General features: G+C 32.8%; 1 protein-coding gene across 8 annotated transcripts in view; it reads right to left on the bottom strand.

The window, feature by feature from the left end:
• Positions 1–15,909, bottom strand: part of LOC126774939 (transient receptor potential cation channel trpm) — a 269,678-nt gene that overhangs the window by 70,828 nt on the left and 182,941 nt on the right. For all 8 annotated transcript variants that reach the window (XM_050496600.1, XM_050496602.1, XM_050496605.1 and 5 more), the window contains 2 exons: positions 2,582–2,738; positions 1,764–1,977 (listed from right to left, as the gene is read on the bottom strand). In XM_050496600.1, the coding sequence (XP_050352557.1) occupies positions 1,764–1,977; positions 2,582–2,738 (371 nt within the window). The remainder of the gene's footprint in view (positions 1–1,763; positions 1,978–2,581; positions 2,739–15,909) is intronic.

The following is a 15,909-nucleotide window of genomic DNA, read 5'->3' as shown; positions in this document are numbered from 1 at the left end:
ATAATAATAATTTCTCTGGATATACTTAAATAAATATGCCTTAAACATTGCTGTTATATACAAGCCACCGAACACAAATATCAGTGATTTTTTAGAAACCTATGAGCAACAGCTAACTATAAAACGTAGAAGTTTAATCTTCGGTGATTTTAATATCAACCTATTAGATGAGGGTGACCGGAATACAAAGGATTACAATTCTATTCTGGCTTTCAATTCAATGGCAATTCTAAACCGGCTTTCATATTTTAAACAATTTAAGTGAAGATTACTGTACACGAGATACTGTAACCAAAAAATCCATTATAGATCACGTTTTGACTAATATACCAGAAAACATCTTTCACATGGCTGTATTAGACACGCCTTTATCGGACCACAAACAGATATATTTAGATATTAAAATGACAAAACAACAAATGAAAAGAGACAAACGCGAATACTTAGCAACTAATTATGAAGCCCTATACAAATCAGTCAAGGACACTCCAATTGTAAATGAACAATGCATTTATGAGATTTTGGAAAACTATATCATAACTAAAATTAAAGAAAATAAAACTATAAAAATAAAAGTTCTAAACAAACCAAGAGAAGACTGGATAAATAGGGCTGTAATAAGTAGTATATTTAATAGAAATATTGCTTGGAGTCACCACAAAAAAGATCCTAAGAATTCTGAAATTGAATCGATCTACAATATCAGTTAATGTGGTCTCACCGCTATGCGTTGCATTGTAAGTTTTTATAGCATGCGTAATTATTACTTTTCTAATACTACCTACATCTTTTTTAATATTGTTAACTACTTTAATTTACTGTATCCGAGACACTATCTTTATTTTTAACTTAAATTAACGTAAAAAATTGTATATTTCTCATTTTAAGTGAATTTTTTGTATTCTTTATGAGAAATAAATGTCTATAAACCGAATGTCCTCCAGACCGATTTCGGCCACGGCGGCAACTACGAAGATTTTGGAAAACTATATCATAACTAAAAGATGCACTCTCTATTCCCTAACTCTCATAATCCGATGGGACGGTAATACGACACGACCGGAAAGAGTTCAGGCACAGGACCAACGGCTTTACGTGCTTTCCGTGTCACGGGAGTGAACACACTTTCAACTTCCAGACTCCGGGCTGCTACTGAGAAATTTCTGACAGAAAAACCCAAAAATTTTTATTGGCCCGACCTAGGAATCAAACCCAGGATCTCCGAGTCTGCGGCCTAATATCAAGCCACTAGACTAACGAGGCAGTCAGTCAAGTGAAATTATAGTGGATATACATAAGTAGAATAGTTATATATGTTCCCAAACTAAGCAGACCTTGTACTATGGAAACCAGACAACTGATATACTACTTTTCTTTTGTAATTAAATACTTATATAGATAATTACACCCAGACTCAGGACAAACAGACATGTTCATGCACACAAATGTCCTGGGTGGGAATCGGACCCACAACCGCCGTGAAAGGCAAGTATCTACCAACCACGCCAACCGGCCTTAAATTATAGATATAATTAAATATAATTTAATTTGTTTAAGGTATGTTATTGTGACCTGCAAACATTCGGATGATGCTTGTTTGTTTAGTACATCTGATTAAATCATTCACTAAATACGAGTATAGTTTGACAGATTGTTTGAATAAACTTTATTGCTCCACACTTATATGTTAATAAAGGCTATAAAGTTATAGCCTTTTTCAACATATGTCAATCGAATGCTAGAAGGATTTTTCACAAATATACCTGTATTGGTCCCTCCTGTAAATATCCAAGCTCCAGTTGTCTTCGCAGCTTTAAGCAATCCTTTTCTAAGTACTTTCTTGAGTTTAGGCTGAAGATCGAAGTTAGCTTTTCCACCTTGTATCGTTATGAGAAGCTTCGGTCTGTCCAGAGCCCATTCCCTCGTAAGTAACTGGACTATCAAGTCCGGCCGAGTGTCGTGGGATAGTCGCACGTACTGTATGAACCAATATTAAATTAATTAATATATAATTTACTCAATTCAGTCCGCGTTTTCCTCTGCGTGTGAGGGAGGGGGAGTCCTTTTCTGTACCTCTGATAGCGTTTATGCAAGATGTCATGATCATCGTAAAACTTATCACGCTTTCACGTCTTAACTACTCAAACAAACAAACAAACTTACTTTTAATAACCAATTAACTGGAATGTTGTAAGAGAAATAACCATCTCTAGTGAATGTCGATTTTAAGAAACTCAGTTATTTTTATTAGCATATAATGATATAATCTCCGATAGAAGATAATGTTGAAATTGCATATTCAAAAATCTACTAGTTAGTGTTTCTAAAAATATGTATGTATTTTTTAATTAAAAAAAATAAGTAAATATGTGTGTTTTTACAACAATATCGAAAAAATCTATCATTACATAATCAGTCATTCAGTAATATTATTTATTAAAAATATATAATTATAAAATTTAAATAATCTGATCCAAAAGAACACAGACAGACACACATATCCAAGAAAAACACTTTAAACCTATAACACCCCTCTTTTTACGTCAGGGTTCTTAATCGTGTGAGTATAAACATCGCGTACCTGTGCTTTGGTCGGGTGCGGACCTCCCTGAAACTCAATGGTGCCATACGCATCAGTTGGAGCAGCCTGGGTGTGCCGAGTCGGTACCCAGGCGTCGCCAGGGCCAGCTGTTTGAATGTTCGCTCCATGAGCAGTCTTACTGAGACCGCACCAACATCTGTTGACACAAAGTTATGAATTGAATAAAAAAATTGATAATAAGACTTTTTTTTTATAGAATATTAAGGTGGACGAGCATATGGGCCACCTGATGGTAAGTGGTCACCAAACGCCCTTAGACATTGGCATTGTAAGAAATGTCAACCATCGCTTATAGCCAATGCGCACCAACCTTGGGAACTAAGATTTTATGTCCCTTGTGCCTGTAATTACACTGGCAATATCAAGTATTGCTGTTTTGCGGTAGAATATCTGATGAGTGGGTGGTACCTACCCAGACGAGCTTGCACAAAGCCCTACCACCAGTAACTATCAAATGGTTAAGGAAGAAGGTCGGTTTTCTTTTAATAATTTATATTAAAAACTAGTTTTCATTAAATTGATAGTTAATCCGCGATTAAAAAAGATGAGACCAGATATCAGGTAAAAAAGGTAGCCTATGTCCTTACTTTGGGTTCAAGCTTGCTTCAAACCAAATTTCATCAAAATCCGTAAAGTAGAGCGGTGAAAACGTAACAGATGGATTAAGTTTCACGTTTATAATACACCAAAAGATAAATTAAAAAAAAAAACAATGACATATTTTTTTACGTATTCATTAATTATCAACGAATAGAATACATAAGTTTCAACCGAAGTTCGCTGTTTCAAATGAACTAAGGATCACCTAGCTTACATTTTATTATAAATAATCTTGTATTCAGCGGTAAAGGAAAACATCCTGAGGAAACCTGCATATCCCAGATGATATCAGTCACATGTTTGACCACCAACACCCATTCGTGCAGCATAGAACATACATTTTAAGAAATTACTTTATAGAAAGAAACAAAACTTTACTAATGTAACAGAAACACCATTTTGGAATCATGAGTAGAAAATAAATTAAATTTTCCCCGCCTTTCAAGTTAATTTGTTTGCACATAGAACATTCATCTAGGTAATAGGTGTGCTTAACGTAGACTGCTTGAAAATTTCTTTGCGAATGCTATTCATAATAAATTATATTTTATGTCAAACTATTAAAACTCTCTTCGAAGGAAGTGTATCCTCTTTAGTGCCTTTACGAGGTGGCAAATAAAACAAAAAAAGAAAAAACTAATCACTGTCTATTTTTATGACAGATCGTTTATAGAAATTTTCATCGATAACTTTATTTAAAACGATACAAAATTATCAGTTATATCAGAAAAACATTGGGCATGGAAGATGATAGTACGAAAGATAATCCAAACGAGCCTTCAACAAGTAAGAAAGCTAGTCAGAGTAATAATTCCGTAGAAGATGAATATAATGATAACCAAGATGATCAAAGAATAAATAGAGACATGTCAGAATCTGATACTTACTCAGAAATAACTGACATAGATATGGCAAGAACGGGACAAGAGCTACAAGCAGCTTCAATTTTAAAGGGAAATCCAAAAGCTACAGGGAAGAAGAAGAAAATGAAGCGATTGGCAGGAAGAATTAAAAAGAAGGAACGTCTTCCTCCCGTCAAACGTCAACGCAAACCACTTAAACGTAAGCCCAAACCCAAGGAAGATAGGAAGAAGAGAAACATATCCGTCTCGACTATTTTCACGCGATTGTCATCGAGCGGCTTTCAAACACCTGGATGTGATCGTTGTGGGCATCGATGTTGTCTAAGAAGGTAGTGGATTGCAGAATATTGTATTGTTTGTTATAATTTGTGATGTTGAATTAAATAAATTTGTTTTTGCTCGTCTTACTTTTTTATTTACGTTAACAAAATATCGATCATGTGTTATTAGGTACAATTACGAATTAAGGAAGAAGTATAATAGAAACGGACATGATATTCGTAGATATAACCGACTTGTAAAACGTAATAAAGATAAAGAAAAGGAACAAACAAGAAGACTATCAGGTCAGAAAAAAATCTATATGGGGTATTATGGAAAGCATACTCAAACTCAAATAAATTATTTATTATTATCATTGCACAAACTCCTAATAACAGTTAAAAAAAAACAAAGTTTAAGTTCCTTATATTTCATTTACTAATTTAAAGTAAATAATATTAGATTAACTTATTCATTTAAACTGTTTAATTAGCATTATCTGTTACAATTAGCTTTCACATGACGTGAGATCCTCAACGCAGCCCTCAATTTTCATCCAACTTATTTGTTGTTTTAAATATTCGTCTTATTTTTTAATTAGTAATCAGTCGAAGAGACTTGGCATATTAACCTTTGAATTTAAAAATATAAGCTATATGAGTAGTAAGGCCTTGATCACTAAATATACTTTTGTTGATCGAAGCTAATCGCGTCAAACGGGATTAACAGAGTTCGCTTTTATCATAATAATTATTTTGAAATATAAATATTCGTATAGTTCACGAATTAAAAGTAAAACGAGGTTGAATAACAGAAACAGGATCAGAAATAACGTAAAGCAATAAAAGTTTTAAATTAGACGTTTCTTTGATAAAGTCCAACGAAACGTACTGAATGACATAATCCAATTACTAAGTTTCCTAGTATCAGTTTTAAATGAAATTTTAACTATTGTTTTCTCCGTTTCATTATGAAGAAGGAACTCAAGTCGGATCTCGCAGTAAGATGTTGTCGCCTTTGTTCGTCTCAAGTAATTCTTTGCCCAGTGAAAATCCGCCACAAACAGCCATGTCATATTGCGAGGTTAATTATTAAAATATTTAACTTGATGAATACAAAATGGATTTAGGAATTACATTGACGCAAGTAAAATGATCACTCAAAATCTTTAAAGTACAAGATTAAAAGCATTGACGCTACAACCTGTAAGTTGACTCTTTACGACATTATTCTTTTATTTAGTTTAATCCATAAGTTGAGTACTTTTTTCTCGTTTTTACAAATATTTGTGTTCATACTTTTGTTATATAATTAAGTTTGTTTTATGTGCTTCATTATTGTTGATATTTATTATTTGCACCACGTTAATTTTCATCAAGGTGGGTAAGAACAGAATGCCATTTAAAATTATGTGTGCTATTTTATAATTTCTGGATGGGTTTTTTCCTCGCCGTTGAACATAAGATGAATTATAAACACAAATTAAGTACATGAAAACTCAGCGGTAAATGGTTTAAATTTTTGACTTTATTTTATTTTCTAAACAGATGACAATTATTCTTTTTAAGTCAAAAGATGATGTCAGGCCAGCAGTAGTTATTTACTACCGTTGTTTTCTGAAACTATGAAACAATTTGTAATAATCCTGCTAGAACTAATGTGACTGGAGTTGTCGCGAGTAACATTTCATTTAACCGTCGAAAATACATTTAAAACGCTCTGAAATATATTTAAATACTATAAACTTTCCATTTAGAATTATCGCAATGAAAGCGAATATTCAAACTCTGGCTCGCGTATTTCGTGTTTTTTTACTTATAAAAAAATAGTCTATAGCCTTATAAAATTATATACTATATATCTTGTTTGATTGATTGGTAACTATTCAAATCGAAAAGATAAGATATAGACGGATAAAAGCAAGTGTTACCAGTTTTAAAATAATAACAGAATAACTTCATTGCACAAAAGTTTTTTGTAAATATATGATACTAAGATGAATGAGATGAAGAACGAGTGTGCAAAAGCGTTATTATTTCTTTTAGAAATATGCATTACTTATAGACGTTGCTTAGTGGCTTAGTTAAACACTGATTTCGTTCTTTCTGTCATTATTGATGTTCATGCACACAAATGTCTGTCCTGGGTGGGAATCGAACCCACAACCTTCGGCGTGAAAGGCATGTCATCTACCAACCACGCCAACTAGCCCGTCAAATAAGACACAGCATTGTTTATCTAATCACCTGATAAACTACGTTTACAAGTAATACCGTTAGTGGTTACTTTTGAAAGGTTCTAACGTTAATAGAAATTATATATTAATTAGTTATATTAATTATATAATATTAATTACCATCATAATTAATATATATAGCCGAGATGGCCTAGTGATTAGGACGCGTAAATCTTAACCGATGATCGTAGGTTCAACCCGGGAAAGCGCTACTGAATTTTCATGTGCTTAATTTGTGTTTATAATTCATCTCGTTCTTGACGGTGAAGGAAAACAAACCGTGGTGGAATAAGCTCCAAACCTTCTCCTGAAAAGGGAGAGGCCTTAACCCAGCACTGGGACATTAACAGGCTGTTAATGTCCCACTGCTGGGCTACTCTAACATAATGAGCTAGATAAAAGTAAAAAAATGTTAGCCTATTAAAATATAATATTTTATTTGTCAAAGCAATAAATACTTCTTATTTCTATAAATAAATTTGTCAACGTATAAATAAATAATGACGTGATGATTTTAATAAAAATATTTTATTATCGCCTGGGTTTTATAGCTCCTTAGTGCTTGGCATTCAACGAGGGATTATGTGGGCGTCTATAAAAGAAAATGTGACTTTCGTTTTCATAAATAATTCTCATTATTAGTCTTAGAATTTATCCTGAAAGTCAAGATAGGCCAGATAAACCCAGTGGGAAAGCAGAAATGAAATTATGGGTTAATTAAAATAAAAGCGAAATAATTGGGTTGATGATGCGATATTTTTTTGTGTTCTTTTAATTGGAACTTCGTTTCAGTTCAAAGATTTGCAAGACTTCGAACGTCAGGAAACTTTTCCTATAACTTGTGTAAATAGCAAACTTCGGTCCCACTTTAATTACTACAAATCAATTATTACTAAGATTGAATGTGCTAATTATCTTTAATTTAATATTAATAATTTAATATTAATAATTTAATTATTAATAATTTTACCTCACAATCGCTTTTTTCATATGATGAATTTTTGTTTAGAATTGATTTCGTTTTCGACGGTAAGGCAAAAAAAAACATCGTAAGGATTTCCTGCACATTTTGGCACAAGATTATTCAAAAGCCGCTTTGAATCAAAGTGTTATTTGTCTTTGTTATAAACCTACATTCAAACGTGAATTGTTTAATTGCTGAGTTTGTTAAAATTTTTAATATCGTACAATTTGAGATTGAGATTTAAAAATATATATACATATACATATAGATATATATCTTTCACCTAATAATGAAGTACTTAAAAGATTTAGAAAATTCACTCGAGTTTCTTTCAACAATTATTTTTATATTTCTTTTTCAAGCCAGTGATATATTATAGTTAATGTTGACAGATCAAACCGTTATCACGTACTCTATTTAAAAGTAGAAAAAATAAAGTTACAGCTTGGTAAATACTACTGCTGGGCTAAATACAGGAGGCCTTTTGAAGAAAAGACTATGAACCGAGTTTAAACACATGGCTTAAGAATCACGCGTTCTAACCACTGGGCCATCTCAGCTCTTATGTTTTGTGCCTCATATTTTTATTTACTAATCTAATTTGTAAAGCTATACTCTTATAATGCAGATAAATCCAGATATGATATACGAAGCTCTGAGACGCCTCACGATGTGGAAACAGGACGTTCCGACAAACTCCATACTGGAATACATAGCTGTTAGTTAGTTTTATGTATGTCAATATGTTATATAATTCAAGGCCACTTCTAATCCCTAGGCTTATCATAATTTGATGAGTTACGTGTCGTTACCTTCGCCTTACAATTCCCGCGTGTAATTAGCTATGTGATATAATATTAAGTACAATATGATGGAGATGACTTGCATAATATTTTTATACAAACGTATATACTGTAACTGTAACAGCCTGTGAATGTCCCACTGCTGGGCTAAAGGCCTCCTCTCCTCTTTTTGAGGAGAAGGTTTGGAGCTGTATATACAAACGTATATACAGTCCATAAATATTTCAATGTTGGTCTACACCAAATATCTTTTTAGCGTAAAGGTTTTAGAGTACTTATCACTACACTTTTTGAATGAAAGTTGCTGTATGTAGTTATGTATGTACATATTGAGTCATGAGTTCCTTACGATGTTTTTCTCTATCGTCCAATAATAATAAAGCCTTAAATATATTTTAATATAAAGTATTTTTTCTAATAAAGTATTTAAAGACAAGTTATTTAAATTTTTTTTCCAAGAGAGATTAAAGAAACGATTCAAAGAGTAAAAAAGTAAGAGAAAAACATTTAATTATAATTTTTAAAACTATTTAATGAATTAATTACTTATTAGGATTTAATTAAAACAAATTTAAAATTTCGTGACTTAGTTCATCTTTTCGAAATTTAAATTAAGTTTTTCATTATACTTAAAGTACTCAAGATGAGAGTTTTCATTAGGCTTGTGACCTTTTTTATTCATTTTCAAATACCGTCTTAATTATTATTATTTTTTTAGAAAGAGATTGACAGTGCCTTATTTTTTTAGTATTACATTAATGTTTTGAAAAAAATACTTTATAGTTTTATATCAATTATAATAGATATTCGAAATGGCAAATTAGTCGCTTTTAATTCAAGAAAAGCTAACATTAATAACTAGCTAAAACTAATTTTCTATTACAACTGACATATATTAAATTCTATATTTAAATTAACGAGTTTTTATAAGCATTTTATTTTCAGCAAAATTATCCGGTCAATACGGAAAAATCCGAGTTAATGAGTGAACTGCTTGACAAGCTCACGATAGCTACTATTGTAGGTATGAAGTTATTCTATCCTGTTTGTTCACTGCTTTGGTTTATATATTCGATAGCGTTCATTTTAACTTTTTGCAAATCCGATTATCGTCACTAGATGGCGCTGTTTTAATTCTATAGAAATCGCAGTTTACGTCAACGCTATCGAATAAGTAAAAGAACTCAAACTAGGAACATTTTTTTATCTCGACAACGTAACAACTATGTCTGGTTATTAATTATAGAGATCATTAATAAATAATAGAAATTTCATAAATATTTCATTGCTGTTTTGGTGCAACTGGTGACCTAAGTTCTTTAAGAACAAACTCGAAACTCACCGCAGAAAATGTTCGTGAATTAACAGAAATTGATACGCGACATTGACCATAATAGTTGTAACATTTCATGAATACACGCACCAAAATAGTATATATCACCTTAAGGCTGTTGTTAACATCAGATCAGATATTCTACCGCAAAATAGCAGTACTTGATATTGTTGTGTTCCGGTTTGAAGGGTGAGTGAGCCAGTGTAATTACAGGCACAAGGGACATAAAATCTTAGTTCCCAAGGTTGGTGGCGCATTGACTATAAGTGATGGTTGACATTTCTTACAATGCCAATGTCTAAGGGCGTTTGGTGACCACTTACCATCAGGTGGCCCATATGCTCGTCCACCTTCCTATTCTATAAAAAAAAAAAATACCTACCGATGTAAGATTTTTTATGACACATGAAGGTTATATTTACTTCGAGCAAAAGAAAAAAATTAATTAATTATGAACATTATCTAATCAATTGGAGTGTTAATCAAAGCTTGACAAGATTTGAATTTGCGACCTCTTAAGTCAGATTCTATTTGCATAACCATCTTAACATCAATAGACAACAACAACATATTAACAAGCTTGTGTCCTACAGGAATAGTATCACGTTCGTCAGCTGACACGTGGTGTTTAGGTCACGTTTTCCAGAAGCGAAGACCGAACCGGAATCACGTTACCATGTTCTGGAAAATATATGCGGATACTCTTAGACCAATTGCCAAGAAAGAAGTAACTTTATCCATAAATAGTATTTAATACAAGCTAATGTCTATATAAACTCGTTTTTGTATGTATCCGACACAGCTTGCGCGCCATATGTTATTTACGTTGCCAAAAACTTTCACGTAAATATCTACAAGAGCTGTGCAAAGTTCGAACTCAATCGGGTGAATGGTATAGGAACGCCTTTAACAAAGTAATATTTAATTTTTTACAATAGATAATATAACCGATTAAATTTTATTGCGATCTTGGAATGTGCGACCGCATATTATAAGCTCTCTTCAGAAAAAAAGCTGTTAAGCTACAAAAAACATAATTTAATTTCGACAATAAATAGAAAAGTTTTAATTTCAGAATACGACTATAAATGAACAGCCGGATACGTCGGACAAAGTTACAGACACAATTGTTAACACTTTTATAACACATGAAGCGTATTCATAAGAAAGAAAAAAATAGTGCCTGAATAAAACTCTGCTTCATACACGACTTATCATTTAAATAAATTTTAATAACAATAATAGCCTAGATAGTTAATTGGGCGAGACAGGGTTATTTAACAGTTTTTAAAAAAAACGTTGTAACAGTTTAGGGCTGAATCTCCCTTCGTTGTGCAAGCTTGTGCAAGCCCGTCTGGATAGGGACTACCCACTCATTAGATATTCTACCACTAAATAGCAATGCGCAGTCTTGATGCGTTCCTCTTTGAAGGATGAGTGAGCCAGAGTAACTACAGGCACCAGGGACATAACATCTTCGTTAAAGGTTAAAGGTAACATCATAAAAATAAAATTATGTCTAAATTAGTTCCTCTCCATGTTATTAAAAAAATAATCCCAAGTCGGATCAATAAAAAGTTATTTGGTTTTTCTGTTGAAAATTCTCAGTAGTAGCCTGGAGTTTTAAAATTGGAAGCGTGTACAGTTCCGTGCCTCGAAAAGCACATACAGCCGTTGGTCCCGCGCCTGAACTATTTCCGTTCGTCTCGGATTTGCCGTCCCATCGGATTATGACAGTTAGGGAAGGTGCATTTTCTGTGCAGTTGGCTAATCTTTCTTGAGATTGACCGCCGTGCCCAAAACGGTCCGGACAAGACATTATTAAAAAAACAAAGTGGAGATGCCATATAAAAACGCGTTTTTATTGATAATCATAACCACATCAAACAAGTCATAAAAAAATTAAGCTAAAGAAAACCACGTCATACGAAGTGAAGTATATATATATACATACATATACTTCAATATTAATTTGAGAAAGAATTCTAGACTTTATTTTATTTTGTAACTCTCTCAAGACCTCAGATGAATAATTCTTCAATTCCTAAAGGAATGTGCAGATGTGCAGAAAACTTCATTGCGCCCAAAATGAGCACAAAAGAATGAAGACAATTTTATTTTCTGTTGGAAATAACATCATGGTATTGTTATGATAAATATCAACATTATTATAATTTTAAGAATATCAAGAATTAAAAACAGCTTCTAGCCACAGTCGTCATTGTTAAGTATCTCAGTCTATATTTTCATATATCAAAGAAATCATACATTTTTGAGGGTTTAAAATAGCTAGTACAAAAAGCCGTTTTAAGATTTAAACTTGTCTTGACGCGCTTTCGTGCGTCTTGATTTGAGTAGTATATATGTCACTTTTTTTGTATTAAACAATATATTAAAAAGTCTTCACATTATTTAGTTGATAATTAAATTCTATATATCATTTAGTAAAATGTCTGTGAAGAAATAAAATAAAATTTAGTATACAATAAATAGATTTAAAAGTAAGTGAAAAACTTATCTTGTTATATGTTAGTAGTGAGACCAATAAGAGAAATTTGTATTCAAACCTCACCATGTTTTTATATAGAATATCAAAGTTATCACCACAATATTGCAATAACTAAATGTTTAACCACCTATCAATAAATTGAAGTCTTATGTTAACATTTGTAAATAAGATATTACTTTATACAAGTCTATTTAGGTGAAGTTTGTATTCGTTGATATTTCATGCAAGATAAATAGTATGCATTTATACATTGCATACCAGTTTAATTTGATACTGTAAATGACGTATCAAATGTTTTTATAAAAGCAAATTAAAATTTTCATTTGAGTACATATATTTGTCACATGTCCCGGGCGTATACCAAGCTTCGCAGTAATTGACCAATTTCAACCATGAAGTGTGTTCTGGGTTAAATCAATCAGCTTTCATATTAAACCTAATTATATCAAGCCATTTCTAGAACCTAACTCGGGGTATTGACCTTAATATATTATGATTGAGGTTGTTGCCTGTGATCTCTTAGAGGTTAGAAGATTGTTCATAACAGAATGTCCAGTTTTATATATAAGTTCATAAGAGATAAACAATACTGAATTAGGCACCATACGAAAGTAGGCATAAAAGTTAGTTTTACATGTGAAAACAATTATGTTACATATTTTAATTTTTAAAAATGCTCGGTCGCCCCAGTAACGAATAGCAAAAATATTTGAGACGATGAATTGCTCCGGGACTTGTTAACATGACGATCGTCAATGTTGCCCTGAGGAAAATACATCAATGCCTGTACCATAAAATATTTATTCATATAATTTTGGAGTAATCGAAACGAACTTCACCCTATGAATAACTACGTCATGAATAAGATATAACACAGTTTCCGAGCTCGTTAATCTTGAATCACCGCTGTGTGTTCAGGCTTTCAAAATAGACAAGACAAACACATGGTTCGATCTTCTAGAATACGAAGCCTTTCTCTATTTACATAAGATTTGCGGGAAACAAATTGAAGATTGAATTTATTGCTGCATAGTTTTTTTTTTATTAATTTGAAACTCAAATACAGATTGTCTAGTGGACCACATAGTGATGAGAGGTCATTTTACGCTGTTGATTGTAGTACCAAATCTTGGAACAAAGATGTTATATTTGTAATTATTACAAATCTGGTTGTAACTTTATTACATTTATAGATATATCAATGACATATATTGTCTCTTTTAACACATATGATCTTGTATTAAGTTAGAAGGAGAGAAAGTACAAATGTATATTACGAGTATATAATTCCGTTAGAACTGTGAGAATTAGTATAATTATATAAATAACAAACCTACCGCGGCTACAATTGTATTTTTCTCTCCAATTTAATTATATTTTTCCAGCTAGAATTGCTCCCAGAATGACTATTAGAGGTTTTTGTAAGATATTTATTTATATTAAACAAAAAAAAAATAACGAAATATTTAACCTTAAAAAGCAAACAAGTTTTAAAGATAAAATGCCTAATATTTTTTTTTTATATAGTATAGGTAGGCGGGCGAGCATATGGGCCACCTGAAAGTAAGTGGTCACCAGCGCCCATAGACATTGGCATTGTAACAAATGTTAACCATCGCTTACTTCGTCAATGCGCCACCAACCTTGGCTAAGATGCTTTGTCCCTCGTGCCTGTAATTACAGTGGCTCACTCACCCTTTAAACCGGAACAAAAATACCAAGTACTACTGTTTGGGGAAGAATATCTGATGAGTGGGTGGTACCTACCCAGACGAGCTTGCACAAAGCCTTACCACCAGTATAGTGATGATTTTGAATCAATTTCAAATCCGTTAATATTATACAATTGTTATTAAGTAATTATAATAGCTTTTTGTAGCGATTAATATTGCGTGTGGTCGATTTTTTTAAGAGTAGCTGCCGTGGCCGGTTTCTTTTAAGAGGACGGCATGCGCGAAATTAAATTTCTTTTAGCCACTCTTTTGGGATTTAATATATAATAATATCTTTGTAATTACGTAATGAATAATTTGTGTCGAAATACAATAAAAAACTAGTATAATTCTATAGTTTTTATATTTTTTTAAAAACCGCCATTATATCAAGATTAATATTTAACACTAACTTACTAACGAACCTATTTATATGCAACTCATTTTGAAAGTAAAATTATGCTAGCATATTAAAAACGGATAATGTAAGATTATTAGTACCATAAAGGACCTTTTCAACGCACTCGCATTATATCTTTTTTATTTTCTTTCTAGGATATAACTAAGAAAAACTTAACTATACTAAAGAAAAACTTCGTCTGTATGAAGGTGTTCCTTTAAACTTATTTATTTATATATATATATATATACACTAACAGCCTGTAAATGTCCCACTGCTGGGCTAAGGCCTCCTCTTTCTTTTTGAGGAGAAGGTAAGGAGCTTATTCCATCACACTACTCCAATGCGGTTTGGTGGAATACACATGTGGCAGAATTCAGTGAAATTAAACACATGCAGGTTTCCTCACGTATATAGCACGTGTATAGCACGAGATGAATTATAATAACAAATTAAGCACATGAAAATTCAGTGTTGCTTGCCCGGGTTTGAACCCACGATCATCGGTTAAAATTCACGCGTTCTTACCTCTGGGCCATCTCGGCTTTTATATATATACTGGAGGCAATATAATCCAGCCCACACATCATTAGCAATGGATTTTAGGATGTTATAAAAATATCATGTGCATGTAAATACAGTGCCTTTTTTACTACAGCAGTTTATTTCATAAGAGCTCACTTAATTACTCACCTATGAAATTTCGACAACCAACTTATAATGATATACTATTTTAATGCGTGTATTCTTAAAATGTTATAATTATTATGGTCAATGTCGCATATTACTTTCTGACATTTCACGAAAGTTTTCTGCATTGAGTTTCGAGTGTTCTTGCCTGTTTTTTATCGCTGGAATAACGCGTTACTGCGTTTCCCCCACGGGAACAGTGGGGGGGGGGTATGTGGGGCTCGCCGGTGTCTAAGGCGCCGAGTGCGCCCCGAACATCGGAATACCCACTAAAAAACCAGCGGTACCCTTTCCGTCTTGACGAGGAGCGCTACGGGATCGCTTTCGCATGCTACCGTGACGCTGGCGAGTGTTCTTTCCTTACTGTAACTATTATTTTTAGTAAAAGTTATTACATAAGAATTAACTTGATGCTCACTGCAGAAGACAATCTTAGAACGTGATATACAACATTGATTATAATAATTATAACGTTAAAAGGATATACGGATAAAAATAGTATCACGGTTAGTCGCTTTGAAACATTTCAAAAGTGAGATACGAATCAGTATTGCAGGTGTTAGGTAAAATGTAGCCTATGTTCTTCTTGGGTTTCTTTTTATAGCATTGAAAGGCGGACGAGCATATGGGCCTCCTGATGGTAAGTGGTAACCAACGCCTATAGACATTGGCATTGTAAGAAATGTTAACCATCGCTTACATCACCAATGCGCCACCAACCTTGGGAACTAAGATGTTATGTCATTTGTGCCTGTAATTACACTGGCTCACTCACCCTTCAAACCGGAACACAACAATACCAAGCACTGCTTTTTAGCGGTAGAATATCTAATGAGTGGGTGGTACTTACCCAGACTAGCTCTACCACCAGTAAAAGTTTTAAGCTAGCTTCAGGCCAAGTTTCATCAAAATCAGTTCAGTGGTCTACCGTGAAAG

This window comes from Nymphalis io, chromosome 17 (genome assembly GCF_905147045.1).
Source record: "Nymphalis io chromosome 17, ilAglIoxx1.1, whole genome shotgun sequence".
In the NCBI taxonomy this organism is placed as follows: domain Eukaryota; kingdom Metazoa; phylum Arthropoda; class Insecta; order Lepidoptera; family Nymphalidae; genus Nymphalis; species Nymphalis io.
Note: the sequence above shows the minus strand (reverse complement) of the source record. Positions and strands in the feature narration are given on the sequence as shown.